At 33.1% G+C, this 24,751-nt stretch overlaps 2 protein-coding genes across 2 annotated transcripts in view; both read right to left on the bottom strand.

Annotated features, from left to right (window-relative positions):
* Positions 1-3,667: 3,667 nt before the first annotated feature.
* The window catches only part of LOC138179972 (DNA ligase 1), a 347,112-nt gene continuing 326,028 nt past the window's right edge, over positions 3,668-24,751 (bottom strand). The window contains exon 8 of the mRNA XM_069113298.1: positions 3,668-4,477. The gene's annotated coding sequence lies outside the window, so the exon portion shown is untranslated. The remainder of the gene's footprint in view (positions 4,478-24,751) is intronic.
* On the bottom strand, positions 7,544-9,176 carry LOC138180001 (uncharacterized). The gene is made up of 3 exons (XM_069113348.1): positions 8,844-9,176; positions 8,468-8,589; positions 7,544-7,886 (listed from the first exon to the last, which is right to left on the bottom strand). Exons 1-3 carry the CDS (start codon positions 9,174-9,176, stop codon positions 7,544-7,546), a joined length of 798 nt encoding a protein of 265 aa, XP_068969449.1.

Consider the following 24,751-nt stretch of genomic DNA (forward strand, 5'->3'; position numbering starts at 1 on the left):
AAATGTTTTTTCATTAAGAAAATAAATTGTTACATATATATATCACAACGTCTACCACTTAAGTACACATATATCCTTGAAACTACCCTTGTCCCTTGCAACCAACGATTTTCTTTCCCAACATTCGCACATTCTTCCCGCGAAAATAGAATATTTCTTTGCGCCGGTAGCTTTTATTTTACAAAACTATCCAACTAAAAGTACTCGTAAAATTCTTCAACAAACTCGAACAAAGGGACGTAAATGTCTAATAAGACCGTAGCCTTTCGAAACACGTCGACGATTCGTTCGTTCTTCCGATCGATAAACGTTCCAGTCCAGCGTCCCCAAGAGATCACCATTTAGAATCATTAAAAAAAAGAAAGAAGAACGTGCATTGTCGCAAAATAAGTACATTTGTACGCGGCAATTGCAGTTTTTGAGCTGTTAGATCGCGATCGGTGCAACGTTGCTTACACTTATCTTTGCGTCTCACGTATCGAATGGTACGCGGGGCGGTGTGTAAGCGCGTGGCATTAAAGGTTCACAGGCAATTCCCTTTGGTTTATGGTGTATTTAGTACCGCGGGTATGGCCGTTTCATAGGCCATACGTTGCTGTGGCTGCTCGTCGAGGAGGCCGTAAACCAGGGTACAAGATCGGCCGCGCGAATCCTATGCCCGTTTTTTCACGCCACTCGTACATTGTACACCAACCGTACCGAGTAATCTCTTTCTACCAAGCTTGTGAATTTTTCCAATTTTTTTTTTTTTTTCATATTCTTCTTTCTTCCCTTTTGATTATCTATCTTGCCTTGTATTATTCCCGGCTTCTTTTTCTCGGTATAGTATAATGTTTTGCGAACTTGTTTAAGCTGGTATGGTTGCTAGGGCTGTTCAAGCGACCAGGAGTTGTAGTTTCTTCCTTCTCACGTAAAAAGGCATATGTTGAGTTTGAGCGGCGCAGCAGGATGAAAGGGGCAGTTCTTCGAAAGTTATTTTTCCACGTATATTGGACTTTGGGGAGTAATTAAATGGCGATTAAATTTTATTAAGTTGTAACGTACGACATTTCCTACGTTCGATGGATAATACTTTACTGAATCTTAAAACAGATATCTTTATGTAGGTAAAAGGATGGTACATGTCTCCTCCTTAAATATGGAATTAAATGTGGAAATTCTACAAATTTTTTGACGCATTAAGACGCGTACTCTTAAAATGTAACATAATTTAATCGTTTTGACATTTATTAAGAAGAAAAGAAGTAGGAAACGAGTATCAGGAAAGAAGAAATAGTTGGTTAAGTTAGATAAGACAAAATTTAAGATACAATGATACAAAAATTACATACACCAGTTATATTTACGTGAATTCATAAAAGTGGTAGGCTTAATATTATACCTATTCATATCTTTTAGATCCTCTCTCTCTTCTTCATGTAAGTGTTTATCAAAGTGTAGCTATTTCCTTGGCGTTGAGAAAGTTATGTAAAGTGTAATTTTATCCCAAAATATCTATAATTTAAATACTCTAATCTTCCTAATTCAATTTACGAATACATTGATAATAATAACATTTAAGCATAAATAATTTCAGTTTCTCCGGCAAGGAAAATATACAGAATCCAATATATGCAGACTTTCGTAACTGACGAGTTAGTTGAGAGCCGTTTGAATATCGTATCCGAGGAAAGAGTTGTCAAAAGGTTTCAGTCGTGTCGAGTGGTATATTAATTTATTATAATCATTATACATTCTACCGCCGTTTGTCATCAACATTCATAATAAATTCTTATTTATTACTCGTAATATTTCCACAATAGATAACAATAAATTCAAGAAATATCATCGTAAATTGCAAGGTAAGAAATCTAGAGAACGAAAAGTATGGCTCACGTATACTCGAGAGACCTGTGTACACGTGTAGGCACGCGTGTTCGCGCGGGATGAATTCGTGTACTGGCCGAGTCTCGCGTGTCGGAGCGCCGTTACTCGCTGGACCGTTGTCACAACCTGGTCCGCTTCGTATCGGCTTCCTAGCCCCGCTTTCCTTCTGGAAAAGTTCCGTTTACACGCTCGTCGACGAACAAATCATCGCCCGCTGCGATTTGCCATAATTAGCATACGACCTCGCCTACGCGTCAAGCCGCGTTCACGGCGGGTGAGTTCTTTTTCACAGGATGTCCCACGCGAGTGCGTGCCCGCCGGTGTTCGTATTCCGTGGTGGTGGTCGTCTTCTTTGTGTTTGTAGTGTTGGAATGGAGGTGGAAATACAGAAGAATAGAAGTGGATATTGAAATGGTTAAAAAAGAGAAATCGATATAAAAGTAGGCAGATAGAAAAATACAAAAATAAGGGGCGGAAATTGATATAGGAACGTAGAATGCAAATGGAAAAATAGAGAAATAGAAAAATGGATATAGAAATGCAGAAGATAAATCGAAAAATGGAAAGATACGAATAGAAAGAGAAATGCAAAGCAAGTAGGAGAATGTGAAGCATGAAAAATGTGAAACATACAGCTACAATTGATAGAAAGGCGATTGATAATAAACTGTAGATTCAACAGAGCTGTCAACTTATAATACAAATGTGTACAAAATAATATGAGATGATAACATAATGTGAGTAAAGGTTATGAAAAAGAAAAGACAATTTCGAAAAGAAGTAGAGTGGAAATAGAAATTGAATAAGTATTTTGATTTAATTTAAAAAACGATGTACCGGTACGTATTTCATTTTGCGTTATATTCTATTACAATTTTTTTCTTAGTTTAAAAAAGGAATTTTAAAAACAATGATATTCTTATAATGATTATTTATAATGATATTTTGGGACTTGCAGTCAACAATAAGTCCGTAATTAGTTTCATTAATATAGTATTTCGCTAAAAATAGAAACTGCATACGCATACTGATTACTGAAGTTCGAAGAGTTCTGGCACTGCAGGAGAAAGGGAATTTTTAGAATGGAAGTCGTCGCTAGTATCTAAAATTGAATAAAAATAGAAATTGAACAAGTGTTCTTTTTCTGAACGAAGCTTGAAGGATCATCTCGCACTGTGGGAGGGAAAGAATTTTTAGAAGTACAATTTCAGGATAAGAATTCTGAGATTAGCATGTACAACAAGATGAAATTGTGGTAGTAGTAAATTTAGGAGTGCGTTGGTATAAAAGGAGCAGAGCCCTTAAAAAAGGGCAGACTGAAGGTTTAGTGCAGAGTTGTTCGAGGGAATTCGGAGAGTCAGCGCAGGATACGAGTGAGTGAAATAAATATTTGTTTCATTAGTTATATAAGGTATATATTATTAAAATATACGAAATAGTTCGATCGTCTTAATTCGTGATTGTTACTATTTAATAATGTTAAAAAACATGTTCCAAGATATAAAACATAGAATATTGTCTATTATCTATTTTGCCCGTGAATTCATTAACCATCTATCTTTATACTATGCAGCGCAGAATTTTTAATAATTTTCTATTCGATAAAGAGAAAGTAATTTTATTTTTATAAAATTTGATATACATACGTAGCATGGCAATTATTTGAAGCGTAATTTAACAATTGTGCACGCACATCTACGTACCTAGGTACATACATATCTACATATAATTTTACTTTGAAATTGAAATACTAACTACACGTTACTTATAATTTTCTCCAAAATTCAAAAACAACTACTAACGATATCGATATACCTCATACAGCACGTAGTAAGTATACTTGTACTTGTGCTACATTTATATTATAAAACGAAATAAGCGGCTACACATAGATACAAACCATATTTCGCTTGATAAATCATTATCGTAATCATGCAGGAAACATATATTTTATCTCGTCAACCAGCGAAACGAAATTATTTTGAAACTATTATTAATTACGGTAACAGTTATAAGATTAATTCATTTATTCGCATCAGGCCACACAAAACCAGTAGCTAATTTAACAATTTACAATCTCGAGGCTCAATTCACGCGCCTAATTGATATCTACATTAATCAGAAAGATTCTTAGGGGAAAAAGACGAATGAAAAAGTTCCAAGACGTATATTTAATTCAATTCGAATGATACGACTGAGAGCAATTTAAAGATACTTCTCGTAATCCTTTTTGGCTTGAACGCAATCGATCTCTGTGAACGCGTCTCTGTGTCAGCATGGCGGTCAATTAATGCACGGAATTAATTAGACAAACGATTGAATCATGTACGGAATTAATAATTATAATTCGAGTGGTGTAATAATTATTACGGGAAAGCAACCTGTTTCCACCCAGGTTGACCAAGGTTAATTCGATGTAAATATATGTAAGTGCTACGGATACACGTACGTGTCCCGGAGGGTTCGGCCGATTTAAATGTTCTCAAAGTTGTACGGTAGAAAATTATTGTGATCCTTCGACGAAAAGGAACTGTCCGCGGCGGGATAATAGCCAACGTTCGCGTGAACTTCGAACAAGCAGCACGCTCCCGATCGGATATACACAGTGTATCTGCAACAGAGAATATATTTATTGAATGGTGGTCAGATATTAACTTATGATTTGACAAGCGAAATTTTATGTGAAGTTAGGAAATTGGATTTTCATTGCCCCTTGTGATTTAGGTTATAGCTTTCAAGTGATGTTTAACAATATTCAAATGAAAACATGTTGAATGGAAAGTTGGAAATATTGGAAGTTAAATTGGAAATTCAATCTAACAATTCGTGATATTATAGGATTTACAATTTAGAATTTATTTGCGACTCTATATCCAAATGAAGAAATGTCGAGCTTGGAAATTGAATTTGAAATTCAGTTCATTATGTTATAAGATTATGTTTTGTACTGCTTGTGCACAATGTATACTAGAATCGTAATTTAATCTCAATTTTAATATTCTGTGATTGTTATGTAAATACTAGGATTACAATTACTTCCATTACGATCGGTCTATGTGAAAAGTGCTGTATATTTGTACTATTCTCCACTTTGTAAGCGAAATTTTATTTTTTTATAATTTACTTCCTTTTTAATGTATTTTGTTAAGAGCTTCATATATTTGCACAAATAATTTATAAAACTAACGTATAATATAAACAACACGTTATCTGTAAAGTACCCTAACAATATGAGAGCTTTCATTCCTATCAACCGTTCAATCTATATATAGAATCAAATTATTCATTAAACGATATGAAAGTACGATAACAACTATAAAACGATATAAGAATATTATTTCTAAAGCAAATTACAGTCCAAAGGATGTCACTATCACCACAATTCTCCCATTAATTTATATATGCAGACTTCCGCCTCCCTCGTGCAGAGCACTCGCGTGTCGCGGTCACGTGTCGCATTAATAATTCATTTCCGCATATCGTGCGTATTTCACGTATTACGCGAGTAATCGATTAACCTCCCTGGAAGCAAATTTGACTACGACATCTGGTAAAATTCAAGAAACACACGTGCGACCATCGAACGTTCTGGTCGCATTATTTTTCTTTTTCATTAAAATTTCTTTTTCCAAACGTAAATGATATTTTTTGTCAAACATCGTGATTGTCCGATTAAAAAATGAAAGAATTTATAAAATACGTGTTGTCATGCACTGCAGACACACCCTGTATACGGGTGGTTGCAGCTACGAGCAACTACGACAGGAAGTCGTTACGGGATACCGGTAACCGTGAGGCTAAGTCAAATCGATGCACGCGAGGCGCTTTCGAAACTCGCTCGCTCCTCCCACTGCGGAAAATAAATAATAACGCGCGAGTAGCCGGCAGTTGCCCGTGGGACGATACCAAAGTTGTTTTAGCCGAGATGTTCGAGTTCGTGACAAACGTAGGATGCACTTTTCCGATGCTCGTTTTTCACTCGCGTTCCAATTAGCTACCTGATTTGCGAAGGCAGAATTATATGAAGACTATCACGTTCTATAGTTTATCAGGTTGGTGCGTACGAAATATTGTTTCTCGAACTTAATATATCTGAGAATGTAAAGAAAATATTAAGGGAAGGTCTTATAACAGATTCCAGTTAATGTAGTTTGTAATCTTTGCGCGAAATAAAAATCTGTGTGCTTTAAAAGCTTCGAAGTCAAAGCAAGGTATTTAGAACTTATGGAAAAAATAGAAATAAAACTTCTTACAATATAATTCATTGAATTTATGAGGAAACTTGCCATGGTAGGTGCTGAAAACTTGCATTCGTTATTGATTATTATATACTTTGAAGTCCATGGCGAACAATTCTTATTCAAATCTTGAGAAATGTATATACTTACATTTTTCGAAACGGTGTGATTTAAAAAAGTAGCCCTAAAGTACGTATTTAACAATACCGTACAAGCTTTTGAATCTGTCATTTGTTTCAAAATGAAATAATTTTACGAAGGTTATTTGTGGGATGTAAGTTCGAAGACGGAACCGAGAAACCGATCGAAAGAAACGCGTCGGCTTAAGATGAAAAGCAGTTAACGGCATATCATGAGAAGAGAGAGCGATTCAGCGTCGTGGAGGATCTTTCTCACGGAGCTCTTCGCTATAGGGCAGAGATGTCTGCATATGCCCGACGACACGATTATGATTTATGCCGAATCGAATCGAACCTGATTTATGAGAACGTAATGTTCTTAACTCTAGGATATGCCTGCCTGCTTGGAAGGCGGCTCGTGGAACGATTTCCGAAACGCATTCTGACGATCGAACTCGAGTAAAACAGTTCAACTGTCGCTCAAGGCAATGCTATCACAAAAGAAGTGTTTTCATTAAACGTGTATCGGTCATTAATAATAGTTTCCTGGAGTTTACATTCGAAATTAAGAGAATTAATCGTATTGTTGATTTATAGTATTTTATCTTTGGCTCGCCTGATCAAGAGATAATTTAAAGAAATTAAAAGTGATTTGATAATTACATAAACTGTTAAAGTTCAACTAACGATGGAAATTAGTTATAGGATATCTTACATAATTCATATTAGTTTATAATAAAAACGTATAATGAAAATTAATTATTGCATATAATGATATGTATTACGAAGGGATAATATTTTATTAAAAATTAAATACTGTATGTAGCAGTAACTCGAAATATAAATAAGATAATTGTAATGAATAATATTGTTAATCTTTTAGAAATATAATTTTGAGGGATATAATTATCTACATTCTTCTAATTTTACCGGAAATACAATTATGTATCCCCTAAATTTTATTTTCCCATCACGTATTGTTATTATTAAATTACAGGCTCTTACAGACTATTGTGGGAAATTTAAACATGAAAAAATATTTAAAATACGCACGACATGCTAAATACGTAAAATATGTAAATTAAAATATATATTCATAGATGTACAATATTTGTAACATCGTTTATCATCGATTAAGCTCTATTTCCTTAGTTGTACTAAAAAATGAACATTTGAATTTACATAAACAATCTATTTATTATACTTCGTTATATCAAACGAGCTATAAGAATCGATGAAAACTTTGTGTAAAAAATTTCAATTCTGTAAATCACAATTTCATATCTATAACATTTAACATTCACTTCTGTTTCTTTTTTTTTATTTCTTCCCTTTATCTTTTTTGCCTTTTTTCTTACGCGTAATCAATGTTGGATCTACTAAAGGTGGGCGCGGTAATTTAGGAGGCGGACTTCCTAGAGCAAGGTAATCAGCTACCGGAGAAATTCCAACGATATCTTTCATTAGGTTGCCCGGTGGAGCGGTATCCAATAGATTATCCATCATGAGATTTCCCATGGTCGCTAAATTATCTCCGACCGGTATGCTCATTCCTTTAGATAGCTTCGATAATTCCTTAGCGTTGCACTTATATTCTGGTCCCTGGGGGTGGCTTTTGAAGACAAAGCAATTGGGTGCGAGGGCGTATGGAGTTACGAGACTTCTAAATAATATTATAATTATGGTACGGTTAAATAACGATGGAATAAGATTTTATAGAATTTGTGAAGTCGTATGTATGAGTCGTCGTTATATCTCATGAATTTTTAGTTATTTTGTCATAAGTAGACTGTAAATTGTTATTTGCACTGCAGCTTCATATCTGTATTTAACATAATTAAAGAAATGGTACCTACGTAATGATTTATTTTATAACAAGTACTCCACTTTGAATATTTTTTATATTTTTGCGAATTACATGCATGCTGAACATTTCTACACCTTTAAATCTCCCATAAGTGTATCAAAATTCACAGTCTGGTTACACACTACGAATATTTATGCATTTGCAGAAGAAATGTGCAGAAAGTACTTCATATGAATTTAGATGTCATTTCTTTAAATTGAAAAATTTAATAAAGCTTATTTATTAATAAATTTATTTTTAATGCTATAACTGTTAATAATTTCTTTTAAGAAATTGGAAACATCGCCAATAGAGGATGATTGACTATACAAAGCAAAGAATTAAATTTTTGATTAAATTCACAAACTTCAGTTCATCATATAAAACTTGCACAATACCTTCCTAAATTTATAACTGTAACATCCAGATCTATGTAGCCAGCAAAACTGTTACCAGAGTCGACTAATTCGAATGGGCCACTAAATACAAACGGCGTTGGGTCCTCGACGCATACTTTGCCCTATGAATCAGAAATTCCAAATATTTGGCTACAAGCAGTAATATTTATGCCATCTTATATAATGCTGTTACAGTTAATGTATTAATTCAATAAATATATGTATATATACACTTATTAATTAATGTATACATAAATTATTTGTATTAATGCATAAATGCATTCACAAGTAATTATGTCTGAACTTTTAATAGTACGACCACAGTCTGTTCATGTTTTCGCAGAAATGATGAATAAAATGGAAAATAATGTCTTACCAAGTCACATGCACAGCCGCTAAGACGTGTCTGAGTGGAACAAATGGGAAAATTATCGTCTAGTCTAAAAACGCCAATTTTTAAAAAAAGTCTCTTCATCTTCTTGACCATTTCTTCGCATGACATTAAGAAATGAAAAGATTGGCCACCATTGAACTTGTAAATGTAAATTATATCGTCTTTAACAGATCGATCGCGTTCTAAGATCTCAGTGGCTGGGAAATTAATGAACACGACTTTCGTGACAAGCGTTGATCCGCCTGTGTCTGTGTATGTCTCCTTATTTATCATTAATTGGGACACGTAAACGTCTAAAAGATATAATCCATACATAATTTATATTTATGTGCTGTACAATTTTTTCTTTTTGCGAGAGGTTACGGAATACTTAAAGATTTTACGGAATGAAGTTGCAACAGTAACGTAAAGACGTTTCATGAATTATTATTAATCATGTATAGTGAGTTTTGCCATGTTCTACTATGGGTGAATTTAAAAAACTAACGATTTACAAATTGCTTCGAAAAGAAATCTTAATGAACGAGAAACAAATATTTAAAAGAACATTTATCGAATATATTTAGAAAACTGCAAAATTTAGAAAAATATTATAAAATGTAATGGTACAAATATAAATGATTTATTGGTTAAAACATATTATTATAGATATTATTATTTTATTTATTCTTACTCAGTCGAATTACTGATTTTCCTATAACGGAATCAATTCACCAAATATCTGCACAAACTCAAAAGTAGTAAACTTAAAGTTAATCATTTACAGAATTATTTTATCCTAAAGTATCAATGAATCGATATTCGTAGCAAGTAACGCAATTTAGAAACAACATAAAACTAAGTTTTTCCAAGAAGAACTTTTTCTATGAACGCTAGAAAACGATGCAATTTGCTTCGTTGCTAAGAGATCTACGAAAAGTCACGAAACCGAGATTAAGATCCATCACCATCGATCATTTTTAAAACGTAACTTCTAACAAAATTCAATCGATCCGAAAGTACGGTTAAACTCCTGCAGCGATGTTCTAATTGCGGGGCAAGATTTGCGAGACGTGGCTTGTGAAGTTCGGTGAATTATAGCCGGGTCGCCATGCTCACTGAATCTTTCATGCTCGTCTAGACCAGGTTAAGCGCTCGAGTTTACGAACGATGAAAGACGAAAGGGTTTAGGTGTCTGGGTTAGGCATAGGTTAAGTCAGGGTTAGGAACCGTGAAACCGGTTTTCAGAACCGCGAGTCGGTGATTCGGAGCCGATGTGATTTACAGTTAGACATGCGGATTGATAGACTCGTTCGGGATAATTGCCGAAACATCGTTAGCTGTTTATGGTCAAATTATTTATTCGCACGATTCTATTCTGCATTGTAGAATAACGAGCGGATTATAAGTTGTTGTATATAATATACATAATTATAAAAATATTCGAAAATATTCCAACTCGTAGAGAAATGTGTATTTATTACACGTGTTATATATAACTGAAGATAATTTAAAAAATAGATACTTAAAAAATATATGATTAAAATTTGTTATTTACAACGATAGATTATTTGAAGTAACTTCCATAGGTTTTTGAAGTATTGAGTTCCCTGTTACAATAAGAGTCTCGTAAAGATCAAAATAAATGATAGCCTGATGATGATATATGTCTGTGGCGAATGCGATAGATGTAATTGAACATTTCAGCTATGGTACGATATTTCTTGTCTATTCTTCACCAATAAATAAGCTTTAACATTGTGTCATTGGATAACAGCAGCCTTTGTGCTGTCTAATCACAGATTTTTCTTCATAATTGTTACATTTAATATCCAATTTTGTTATTTCTTTATTATATATATTATATATATTAGCAGAAATTCTTTCCACTCTCAAGAAATAATTGTAAATTCCAAAGAAATTCTTAAACGATTATAGCATTCAACATTAAGCAATATGCTATTGAGCAGGTCGTATATCACACTACGTGAAATATTCTTTAGACGATACATAGGTTGAAAGTATTCGAACACTTCTGGATACCTTCTGATGAATGTATTGTGCGTGTTATACGAAACATTTTGAATTTTCATTAGCACGGTTACGAGATTCGACTATCGTGATTATGTTGGTCAAGTTTGAAATAAATCAGGAAAAATTAGGAATTAAAGGGTATTTAGTAAATATTTTAGACCTCACTATTTCTTTTACTACGACGTATTTAATAGTTAGTGTATTATGTACTTTAGATGGCTATTCATGTTGTATACCAAGGACGTGATTTATACTATTTGATGTATATTTACAGTAAAGACTTCTAACTTTTAGATACATTTCCAGATTGATTTCAAATGGTACCAATATAATTGTGACAGTCGTGTCACATTAGAGTGCTAGTGGAATTTCTAAATATTTTATATAACACACACAATATATAGGAAAAAATTTCTTATGATAAGTGTGTTAAAATGTGTACGCTAAAATGAATTGTGTGGACATGTAGAATATATGAAAAATAAAAGATTTTATTGTTTTACAAATAGAGAAATTTCTTTTTTTCTAAAAGACATAAGTAATAGGAAAATAAATACATGAACAATGAACACAGAATGGATCTATTGTTCGGTATAAAAATGTGGAATATAAAATCTACATATGTAACGCCACATTTACACATAAATATATTTTAACACATTTCAATAGATGAAGCAATGAATTCCATATCTATTAAGATAACTGTACGGTAAAATATTTTCAATTTCGATGAACATTATAAAGAAAATCCATTAAATGATACATGATAAAAATTCAATTGGAATTATGTTACAGCCATATATTTTACAAGACATATCCAATTGCGGCAACAGTGTTGGTTTTATTTATAGCTTCAATTAAAGTGACTACATGATTAATTTTCTCACAACATATGACAAGAGGATTAGTTGATGAAGATATTAAATGCGAAATGATTTTCTAGAAAAGATAGGTAAAAATAGAGAACCATACTGCCACGATATTGAAACAACTTCTTAATTACTTTATAATTACACCGTAATTAGAACATCGATTCAGTGTTACAGTACTACAATTCCTTATCTTACTAATATAATTTTTACTATGTTGCTGGGCTATGTTGCAAAATTTTTCTGTCGATACTAATTAGTTTAGTGTCAGCTGGGCATGATACATCGTAATAAGAGTTCTTGATCATTTATCTGATTATAAGGCTACATTTATCCGATTGGAAAGCTACAATTTGTTATCTTAGTTCTACTGTTCCATCGAGAGTTACAAAATGTAGACTGCACCTATCATATTTTTTATCTATATAATCAATACTTGTCAGTATTTAAACACACCTCCCTGTGAAAACTGCTTATAATTATTCTATATTATTCTAAAAAAAGTTTCATTGCTGTTTGCATTACATTATAGAATGTTTCTTCTGTACTTAGTTGAATCTTCAATAACAGATAACATTGTGCTCCCACTAATATCTAATATAACATTTAATGTGTATTAATTATATCTAACACAATTCCACATGAAAATAAAAAAATACATCTCCATCTCTTTCGTGCGTTTATTTTCCTGCGCACGCAAGACATTTTTTGACGACGCTTAAAATTCGTACATAATATTTACGACATTATCCAAGTCGTTTGAAAGATGAAAATAAAAATCAAGCACTCGTACATCGAAAAAAGAACGACAAGCACCGATCAACCAAATTCGATCATAAAATGAATTTAACTACACGAAAACCATAATTCCTCATAAAAATAACAATTCCTCGTCAATTTTTATCTTCTCGTACAAAATTCCATATTACTTTCAAGAAACGAAAATAAAAAACCAACATCATGTACTCATAAATCCAAAACAGAAAAGCCAACAGCCTGCTGATCATCGCATAAAATATCTCGCACAAACGTTCGACAAGTAGCACACTGTTACGACGCGAACGAGGCACGTTTAAAAATCTCGCGTAACGCAGCTCGAGCGAAGGAAAAACACTTTTCCACGTTAATCGCGTACCTTGAGCTACGACAATGTGTAAGCATTTTCGACGCTATTACCTTTCGTGGGAGCTGTTAAGCTGCGTACAGAAAGTACCTAAGGCGAAATAGATCCAGGGTGAGAAGTAATTATTGTTATTAAGACGTTCGAGGGCGGGCCAGCGGTGTCGAGTCATATTCCTGCGGCTTATCGGCTCGCTGGCTGGTATCTCGCAATTAGGATATCGCGCCAGTGAATTCTTCTATGTTTTGAAACCGTTTCAACGAACGCGTGTTACACGTTGACCCTGTCACAGGGGTTGTGATTTTGTTTGCTCTTACCTAACGTTCGGCTGACAGTGAACGGCTAAGTGAATCGAATCAGATCGCGTGTTTGTTAAACTCGAAAGTGTAACTGAAATAATTTTATATAGGAAGGGAAATTTTTAAATCGAAGTTTAAACCTTATGTAATTTTAAAATGGTAATATATGATTATATGAATTAAATCGTTCTGTCTGGCTAAACGTAAAAAAAAAAAAAAAAGAAAACCGGAATTAAAACGTTTTCGTGTGCGAAAGGCGACTTATGTTGGAATTTTAGTTGACTTGAGTTATTAGATAACGCAGACTTTGCTTAATTGTATAATTTCGAGGTGGTAATATATGATTATAGGAATTAAAACGTTATCATGTAGGATAAGAGTGATTTTTCTACTAGGATTTAATTTGGAACTCTCGTTTTTGTGCAATTTCTTGTGGTAACACATATACGATTGTACGAATTACATTGCCCTGTCCTGTTAAGAGTAAAAATACAATTAAAATGATCTTTTTGTATAAAATATAATTCTTTATTTGGCTTCAAGTTACCCTGCGTTATTGCTTTTGTACGCGTTTGCTTTCTTGCATAATATCAAGATTGTGTACGATATATAATCCTGCAGACTAAACGATTTCGTCTCGTTAAATATATAGATGCAATTAAAACACATTCACGTAAAGCAATTTTATATTTGGATTTAATATCAGAACTAAAAGTAGTGAAAACGGCCAATTCGTAAATTTTTTGAGACATTGTATGGTATTCTAAATTTTTAGAACTATTGTGTATATGTATTTTTATATTTAAAACCTAGCTCTTTTATCACGTTTTATATTTCCTCTTATATCTTTCATTCTGAATTCTTTTCTACGTGCCTTATTTTTATTCGCCATTGGTACTAGTGTTAAATTACTTGGGATCATAGATAACATAGATACTTTGCATTCTTGCGTGATTTCCAGGTGATAATGAATGGTTGTATAAGTTACATGATTATCGATTAATTTAAAAATGCAATCGAAAGTTTTCGTGTAGGAATGGTGATTTTTATAGTAGCACCTACTAAAGTTAGCTAGGGTCCTAGGTAATCTAGGCTTTGCATTCTTGTGTGATTTCAACGTCATAATGAATGGCTATCTGGGTTAAATCGTCTTGTCTGTTTTCTAAATACAGAACTGCAATTGAAACATTCTTGAGTAGAAAAGGTGACTTTTATATTGGAATTCAACGTTGGTTATTGGTTATCTGGATTTAGCATTTTTCTGTGATTTCCAGGTGATAATGAATGGTTGTTCGTCGGTTAAATATCCTATCTATTTGTTAAATGCAGTAATGCAGATAAAACCTTCTTACGTACCAAAGGTAATATTTATATCGCGATTTAAGTTAGTTTGGTTTACTATTGAGCCGGAATTTACGCTCTTGTTATATTTTCGAGGTGATAATGGATGATTGTAAGATTCGAATTATCTTGTTTGTTTCTTGCGCTAGAAGGTGCAATCAAAATGCTTTTGTAATAGTAAGAAAGATCCCTATTTCGAGTATCAGCTGCTTACGATTAAAGATACCAGTTTAGGTATCAGTAAAACTTGACATACATATGCTTTGAATAATTAAAAACTATTTAGTATTTTAAAGGTTTTACTGGATATTCAATAGAAACAAGTATAACTATTGCTTCAAGAAAACAAACTAATGTATTGAATTGAATTAATTAAACATTCTTTTTCTGCATTTTAATTCAATATAAAGAGATATCTTTATATGAAACTAGAGAACAAATGACTAAAATTATTTTATATCACTATTCATTTATTCAAAAGAAGGAAGAAAGATATGTACGACAAAAGGTATGAATATAATATAATTTAATCATCAGAATAAATATCATAATGAATATAATATATAATTCAATAAATGTTAATAGATGTCATCATAGTAAATGTTCCTCAACACAAGGGAGAATTACGTAACAATACTCTATCGAGAAAGAAATATGATTAAAAAGAACAGAATATCTTTCTTTGAAATTACTGAAAGCACATTCTGTTCTAATCTTGCTTGACAGCAACTTCGATCCATTCACATTTTAATTCGACGAACATTCAACGATTATGTCCTATGTACAGAAATTATAATCACATGATCTATGTCGCCGTACAACCCGTTTCATCGTATCGTATCTACGTAATTATCCTGTATGCTACAGAATTTTATAATAGTCCTTTGAGAACCGAAGCAAAGATGGTAGAACAAAATTGGTAAATAAAATAAGAAAACTGTAATAGCTAAATAGTTACTTCTTAAATAATGTTGTTGAAGGAGATGAACGACCAATTAGTATTTTTATTTCAAAGAACAGCCATACAACTTTTGCAGTACTTGTACTAATAATAGCAGCTTGAACGCATAAGAAAAATTATTTGATTTAACAGGATGCAATTTTATAATATATGTACTTTAATTTTTTATGAGATTCCTGATTACAGAGATATCAGTATCAAATTTATTCTTTGAAATTGTATTTCATACATTTTTTTGTTATAAGATACTATATTATACACATTAAAATTGCGTGTATAAAGAATATATTCTTGGTAAAATAATTTATTCGACATATTTGTTTATTAATGAGATTCTCGAATTGCATTCCTGTCAAAGTATAAAAATACTGAATGATATTTTCTTCATTAATAAAATACCATTCATAAAATAACTTGCACGAATTATGACGGCAATGTGAAGAATAACATGAAAGAATAGGAAATGTCACACAAAACAAGTTTATAAAGGAAAACAAATGTTGGTAACTTGATTTATTTTAGTACAGAATTTGTGTTCGATATTTTTGATTTGATTAGTTAAGGAATTGATGGAGGAATAATATTTTTATTTATTTGCATTAGTTACACCCTTTTAACAGAAAACGTGATATTGAAAGAACGAAGAGTCAAGTATTAAATGTGGATGAATAATATACTAGTAAAATAGTACACTATTCGTGTCATGAGTGAATAACTAAACATTAATTCAGGAATTTCAAGATACATACTTTATGAAACAAAAAATTTATACATTTTTCCAAATTTTAAAAATAATAAATTTTATGTGTAAGATATTATTACACAACTTTATGAAGGATAAAAAATACATGAAGCGAAAAAAAGATGAAGAAATAAAATTCTTGAAAAATCTTTTTTGCCTTCATTGCACACCAAATTCTCGACTCATACTAATAATAAAACTTTACATTACAACTGAAAAGTTGAGACGATAAACGGTATACATAAATACCAGAAATAAATATTTCCAGTAAAATCAAAAAATATGTTTTCACCAACTTTGACATTTACATCTTTTGTTACGCGAATGCTATGGGTTTTCAAGATTGACCACCTTTGTACTGAGTTGTAACATAAATTCGTCGTATTCTTGTATTTATTATATGCTTTCTGGTAATAAAAAAAAACATAATACGACGAAAATGTTACGTTATGAGATATTAAAAATTTCACTGGTGGTACGGTTGATCGATCACAATAAATTTTCATCAAAATGGTTACTGAATGGTTTTTAAATGTAATCTGAAAATATCGAACATATGTGAAAATGAAGTTGATATACGGTCGAGGAAGCAAAGAAAATAAAACGAATATTGTATTGCAGTTCAGTCGGTTTAGAAGAAAAATAAATGTGATAAGTGTTATACCCTCATGTTTTTCACCACAATCTAGTTAGCACTTATTATCATACCTCTATCTCGAGATAGGTTTAAGGGCTAAAATAATAAATTATTTCAATATTTATTACATTTTTTCACCGCATTCCATATCAAACTTATCTCCTTTCTCAGTAACAAGACCGATTTCTATTTATCTTCGTTTTTTTATTTACATCGTTTATTTCAACGCCTCAATTATCAAAGTTCTCGCGTTTAGTAACGTTTCAATCGCAATTTTCGATGGCGATTGAACACGTTCATAGTGGATGGAATGCGGAGCAATTTAATACGTCAGTGAAAGCGATTATAGTTAGTTTATGCAAAATCGCTGACCGAGCGTTAAATAATTTCCGGAAGGGATACGCTTATTTTTATCTACCATAATCACCGACAGAATTTCTTGTGGTTCTATATTTTTAATTCTTAATGTTTCTTTTAGCGAAGAAACAGCGTTGGAACGTTGTTAAAATATATTAAATGGTAGCCGTTTGTAAATCGAAAACTTTATTGCTTCTTAGTAACTGACATGATGTTAAGTAACCAAAATAACTTCCTTCATTTATGTCATTGTTTCTTTACGTTCCATTAATTTATGTGTTTATTAATTCATTATATAGGATAGAAGCTACATTTTATGACGATGAAATGATTTTTCTTTGAAGAAGATGAAATCAGGAATTCAGTTATCCACCTCTTCCGTATTTTGGCATTTTTTCGTAAAGGATAGGTTTAAATTATGTATGTGCGGTATACATACCACAATAAATGTACATTCAAGGGCAAAACGTAGAAGCAATACAGTATATAAAATAATAAACAGTTCTCGATCAATATTTTGACACTGTGCCGAACACGAACGAAAAACAATACATGTCCTACAAAATATGTTTCCATGAATAGAAAAAGTAGGACAGATCTGATTGATTTCAGCGTAATAATGTATCGTTATTAAGTTCGTAAAGCTTCTAATCGTGAACTTAAAGAAATTTGATATGAATGTTTTTGATAGTCACATGTAAATAAATAAATAGAAGATTTATTCATAATAATTCATTATTTTGGATAAATAGAGGATTTATTCATAATAATTAATTATTTTGTGTCTTATGTTTGTGGCTATATACAGTAGAGGACAAAAGTTTAAAATGACTATCTCTCTGCAAATTATCGCACTATGTTATACATACTAAATGATCAACAATTCGAAGTTGTCCTTGCAATTTCATGCACACTGAGATTCTATTTACAAACAGCGACGAGACTTTCAAAACACGAACAATACTTGAGAGGATGAGCGTGAAACGATTCGATGTTACATTTCCTACGAACATTAGTTTTAGTGGGGCATCGAATTAATCAAACAATAATAAGATTATTTAACGTGACATATTAAATTGATAGTAACAATAACGATTGATAATATAATAACAAGTAACTAAATTTAGGAATCTGCGTGCTGTAACAGGCGATTACGCTGACAGGAAATTAACATTCATTGAAAAAATATTCATTAAAAATATAATGACATAGTAAGATATTTCAAAGGAACATAAATATTTTAGTACTTATATTGCACAATAAAATAGTATAACAACCTAGCCATATTCCTTTAATTGACGGTAATCTGTAACGACATATTTGACTTCGTTTTACCAAATTTATCCTGTCACCGTGCCATTTCGAAAAAAATCTCTGCAACATAAATGTAATATAATACAGCATAGATTAATAGAACATGAAGAACATAAAATATAACCAACGAAAGTCGAATAACGCTAAACGATATTATTAAAAAAATATATATCACCAATGTCTTATTCAGAACAATCGAATCAAAAACTTAATTAATAAAATCATTCAAAATTAGTAATTTAATCAATCCAATAAATCGACAACCTTAACCACATGCAGGAAAGATGCCAGGTTAAGGTGGAGTCCTGTTGAACAAAGTGATGCCGAGGGGAACTAGGAAGAACATCCTGCTAGACTATAAGGACAGGAGAATAATGCGATTGCACGTTTATTCGTATATTATTGCGGCGATAAACAGCACTGTTAATTCTCGGTCGCGTTCAGGCCGGGCGTTCAGACCGGGCGTTAGCCTCATGCTACGTTCCCCGATCCCGATATGATATCTCAATGACGCTTGTTGAATTTGCATTGCATTAGGCACGTACATAGCTATATACGTAGCTACGACGGTTACGTTAACAAGAGAAAGTGTTAACGATAGGGAGAGTGTTAACGAGAGAATGACGCGGTAACAACGAGGAAAAATAGTGGCAGTAACACTCTAACAATAAATGCTCGTCGTAATTTTACCGTCCGTCGCTCGCTCGTTAGACTTTTTACGCGCGGTGAAACCCGGCGAAACCGGAGGCAAAGGAGGCTCATTCCGCTCGCAACAAACGTTTCTATGTATGTATATTCATGTAGATCGTGTACCGAGACGTTTAAAATGTTCCACGGCTGTTTTAAATTACATTGAATAGGAATAATCGAACGCTTGGATATCGATACGATTATCTTTTCGTGTTTTTCCTACGAAATGTTTATTGCGCTAGATTTCCGATCATTAGCTTTGATACGGGAAAATATGAACCTACAGCCACCTTATAATGGTGTTCTATCTATTTTTTGGTTCGATGAAATTATGTATTAAAGAGTTCGGAATGTGCTTTTGCGGATTTTAAGGTAATTGGACAGATTCAATACGTTGAAGCGAGTTGAACTGAGAACTTGAATTAATTGTATACGAGAATGTATAAGGACTTTACGTGGCTATGTTAAAATTTGTTAATATTTATGATACTGTTGCGAGTATTTGACAGTTATAGTTCGAAACGTTAAGGCCTGCGTGCACTGCGACAGAAACTTAAAATGATGATCGAACTTCGATGATATCCGTGTTATCGATCGCCTTGTAAATTGTACTTTGTAAAATACATTACCATAAATAGATAATTATACAGCAAGACCACTGGCGCGCGAGTAACAATATTTACCAGATAATACAATTTATTACTCAAGTTCTATCTTTCCAATCATAATCATTCGCAGTCTAATTATCAAATACGAATAAATATTATAATACTCGGGTTAGATCTCTAATAAATAAATAGTGAATAGACAATTAATCACAAAAGACTTCAATTAATAATTGACGTTGCATCGAAAGAATACCAAGAGCAGCTGCATAACAAGAAACGCAACATTTTGTATGAAATAAAATACGTTTCGTCTCTCGGCTCTATATATCACGCTCGTCAAGCCTTCTCGCTAAAGGTAGACTTCGTGTTTTCCCTCTGACTCTGCCATTAAAGCGACCAAAAAGAAAACAGAATCCACCAGCGAAAAAAGTAAAAAAATGTAGATCGTCAATAGCCCAACACACAAGTTTTCATCAACGCAATCTCTCGCGGGATCGCGTTGAATCGCACAAGGATGGAACACGTCGCTCGTTGGCTTATACACGCGGGATAAATTCCAGGCGGTCATTCTGTGCTTCTGACAACGATCCCCATGGACGAAAAGCGTCCTTAGTCACCGCGGCGAACGGTGTAAGTTGCGCAGAAAAGCACCGATAACTGGAAACGTTGTAATCATAACTTCTTACGGGGTGACGATTACCCAAGCATCGCGCGATAAAACCGAGCCCATCCTGGTTTACTTGCCTTTCCCTTTTACGCCTCCTGCCCCTTGAACCTTCTACGTCTACGGTCTTCTCGTTTCTTCCGCTTGGTTCGATTCTTCCCTCTTCGCTTCTTTGCTGCTACTATTTTTCTTCTATTTTCTCTTCTCGACTCTCCTTCTTCCTCTTGGCGATCGTCGTGGTTTCCCCAGGCATCGTATCCGTTCGAACTCGCATGCGAGAAGAAGGTGGGCACCGTTTCGTCGATAACGAACTGGTTAACACGCGTTCATTACCCGCGGCCACGTAGGTATATTAACCAGGCCCGATCCTGGCCGGATCCTCTTCTACCTGCCAGCGGCCATCTCGTAATCATTTCTTTCCGTTTCCCCCCACGTCGTTAGATATCCGATCGGTCACGCGGTGCTTTATCGAATTCCAATGGAACACCGGCGGTACAGAGAGAGAGAGAGAGAGAGAGGGGGGGGGGGGGAGAGATCATTCGGATAACTAATTGGTCAATGACTTACGGCTACGTGGTAGCTATTTCGATGAAGCGAGGAATGTAGATTAGAAGTTCGAATGACATGTAATATTTGGAAACCTTTTGCGATGAGTAGAATGTTTATGTACTTGTTAGGGACTTGAGAATGCAAAAAATAAAGAAAAAAGTTGTGAACATCATACGAATAAATACGTACAGTATCCAAAATATTTGAAGGTGCAAAAATGCATCTGATACACGATAGGCAGAAATATATGCGTAAAGGCTACAGATGATGGACATGATAAATCATATTTGTCGTCTTTCGTAGAAGAGCAATTTTATAATTCAATAATGTGTAATTCAACAATTTAATGTAGATCATGTAATGTAGTAATGTAGATCAATATAATTGAGTGATTTGGATATTTAACTTGTAATTAATATTTAAAAATTAAATCATTTCTTCACAAATATTACTGTGATTAAAAATAACAGAAATAATAAATCGATGGGCAACACCTTTCACTTAAAAAAAGGTATAAATACGACTGAAAGATCACTGTAACGTGCATTTATAAGTACATTTGTAAGTAAAATTGCAACGGTGTATTATTAGTCTGTGCAACCAATTATTTGAGTCTCTACTCTTGAATTTCTTCCTCTTGCTTAATTGCCCACTTAAATAAATTTTCAGTCACTTTATTAAAGACGCTTATGCACTTATTTAATCTGAACCGGTAACAAAAACTTTAATCAAAGGTATGATTTAAATAAGCAATGATAGATGTTCCTTGCTCAAATTGAATATTCGCATATGTATTGCATTGTAGAGACGGATATAAAACGATCTAATCGACACCTTAATTAGCGTCATAAAGTATTTTTACGGAGATACAGTCCAATCATATGTGATCTCGTTTGGCACGTTATGAACTGTAATTTATTAAAATTCGTAAAAATATAACGGAAATGGCACGGAAACCTGATTTTCTACTTCGGGAGATAAAAGGAAAAATGTTAAAAATTCCGTATAGGTATGATGAAACATTAAGATAGGTATAAGGCAGATAAGGTTAGTGTAGTTAGACTCTTTGAAAGATACATTTCAGAAAATAAGTGTCAAATATTAAGTGCCATATTATGGGACCATTAGAAATTATCCTTTTAAATTTTCTGTTATATATAGTAATAACATTTTGTAGCTTCGAGAAATGTTTAAGTCTACAATATATTTTTCTAATTTTTAACTCTTTATGGTAGGTATATCATTAACACGCTTACAAATAGTGGATACTAGTAGAGATACTTCTCCGATTTTTTATTTTACCTTCTTTTAATTTCACCTTCAATTTACAACATTCTCAACGATATACAGCTTTATACCAAGAATACATTATTTTTTTTATCGACTCGCAACATTATATTCTAAGGTCTATCCTGTTAAATAAAAATCTACAAAGTAGTATTATTGAAACAATATTTCTTCAAATGTCTGTTTTCCTTCAACGATGAAATTAACAATCTCAAATGTCAACGAATTGTAATTGATCGATATAGATATCAATATAATATTAATATAATATTCACGTAATATTGTATACATATATTGTATATCATGTAATGTCACATAAATATACTCTCAAGATTTATTCTCAAACAGCCACACCTAAGATAATCCAACCTTTCAAATCACGAAACTCATAGCTCCGACGACGCTTCATTCAAACCATCGTGCATCGTCCTAGAGCGGAGTCGACTCGCTAAAGGAAACTAACCGCGACTACGAAATTATGCAGTGGCCTCTTCCGTTAACGGAGGAACTCTTTCTCCGCTACGACAGACGGTCCACCTTAATCTTGGAGGTCTGGCCGAGTCGAACGGCACGGAACAACGGGCAGTAGTACACGGGAAGGCAGCATTAGCGTGCTAAGCAGATGCAGATGAAACAAATGGATTCGCTCGGTGACCGTCGTAAATCCACGGTATCGTTGACACGATCCGTACACCCTCGCACGAACCGTGCTACGAACTCTCTCCGCTACGACCTTCTGCCTTCCCTGCCCTTTTCTCATTCTCTGCCGAGAAACTGGACATCACCCACTATATACGCGCCAGTTTTGATTTATGTGAAAGGTGACGCGTCGTTCGAATCGATTACCGGGACTGATAAACGCGTTAACCTGGGCCCACGGAGAGAAAGGAACAAAGAATTAGAAGGAAGGAACTCGCAGAAACGAAGGTGGCGAATTTCTAGAGGGTAAATACCGATATGGTATAATTCATGGTAATTGTATCGTTTTGTAGATTGAGAGTAATTTGAGAGATTGGAATTATTTGTTAATTAATTGTGTACTGTAGATGCTTATGCGTTTGTGGGAAAATTTAATCGCAAGTCGATGGATCGTTATGTGGGATGTATAACTGGGGTTGGGGTAATTGTGTTTTTATTTTGAACATAAAAACGATTTGAAAGATCGGTCACACGTCATCAACACGTGATTTTTATAGATTTATGGGAAAATGAGTCGCACAGGTTGGTGGTTTTGTAGATATAGTTCATATCTGTGATATGGAGTAGTTGTGTTTTGTATAGCAGATGAAACATTTTACATTGTAGGTTGTAGGGGTATAATAATGGAAGTTTCAGCAGCTCTATATCAAGACACGTTAGTGGGCAGGTTTCGAAGTTATACTGACTATTTCATTGGTAGACTGTGGATTTTTATGCATTTGTGGGAAATGTAAAGATGCAAGAAGTGTGCAAAAATAGCTAATATGTAAAAATATGTAAAAATAAAATATTTGTTAGAATGTTTAATAGGTGGATGAATCTCTAATCTCATTTTACTTATGTTCATAAAAATCTGATTTTATGTAATCGGCAGGAAAATAATTCGAATGTCTCGACAAAAGTTTGAGAATTGAACGGGGAAGTAAAAGAAAGTGTTATAGGAAGAATATATGGAATAGAAGAATAGAATATTTTAAACTTTGAAGTTGAGATGAATTATGCATACGAACTTTTTGTAGATTTTGTGCAATTATTATTTTGTCTAATTGTTAGAACATTGGAGCATAATAATGTAAATGTTTAACAATTCGACATTATTGCTCTATTATTTATATCAATATTCCTTGCAAAATATATGAATAATTTGATTACATAAATTGCTTATCTAATTGATAGATATTAATTCACTATATACTATCATAATTATTTTTTAGAATAAATTAATGAAATTTTAATTCCACATTTCGCACGTTATTTAAAGTCCGTTCTATTCTTCCACTCCTTAGATTCAACTATGTGCACGAAACTAATAAACATTGTACAACTGCATATATCGTATCTATTATAATTATACGTTTCAAGAGCTTTTCAACTTATCACCGTAACTAACACGAGAAATCGATTAATCAGAACAATCGACGAGCTCGTAACGAAACCATTTTTCAAATCTTTTAACTTCATAATAAAGCATACGATAGACGAAGTTGAAATTTACAACATGATGGAAGAATCAATATTATAAAAATGATTTATGTCGTGACTTCAGAAACAGCCTTTGTCAGGATTCCATAAGTGCATGATTTAATTAGATACAGCTGTGCCATGTAATTACAGGTATATCCACAATAATGCAATGAATGTGAGAATAATAATAAATAATATGATACAATGAATAATATAATGAGTCGTGTAATATGGTGAATATTTTGTTAAAAAAGTCTTAAAATATATTAAACAAAA

Source organism: Bombus flavifrons, chromosome 1, assembly GCF_040668555.2.
Source record: "Bombus flavifrons isolate JBK064 chromosome 1, iyBomFlav1_principal, whole genome shotgun sequence".
Taxonomy (NCBI): Eukaryota; Metazoa; Arthropoda; class Insecta; order Hymenoptera; family Apidae; genus Bombus; species Bombus flavifrons.

Excerpts from the sequence above, each read along its gene's own strand:
- LOC138180001 (XM_069113348.1), bottom strand. The coding sequence starts at position 9,176 with ATGTATGGATTATATCTTTTAGACGTTTACGTGTCCCAATTAATGATA. Across the intron at positions 8,590-8,843 it reads GCGGCTGTGCATGTGACTTG|GGCAAAGTATGCGTCGAGGA; the intron begins GTAAGACATTAT and ends TCTGATTCATAG. Across the intron at positions 7,887-8,467 it reads ACAGTTATAAATTTAGGAAG|AAGTCTCGTAACTCCATACG; the intron begins GTATTGTGCAAG and ends AATATTATTTAG.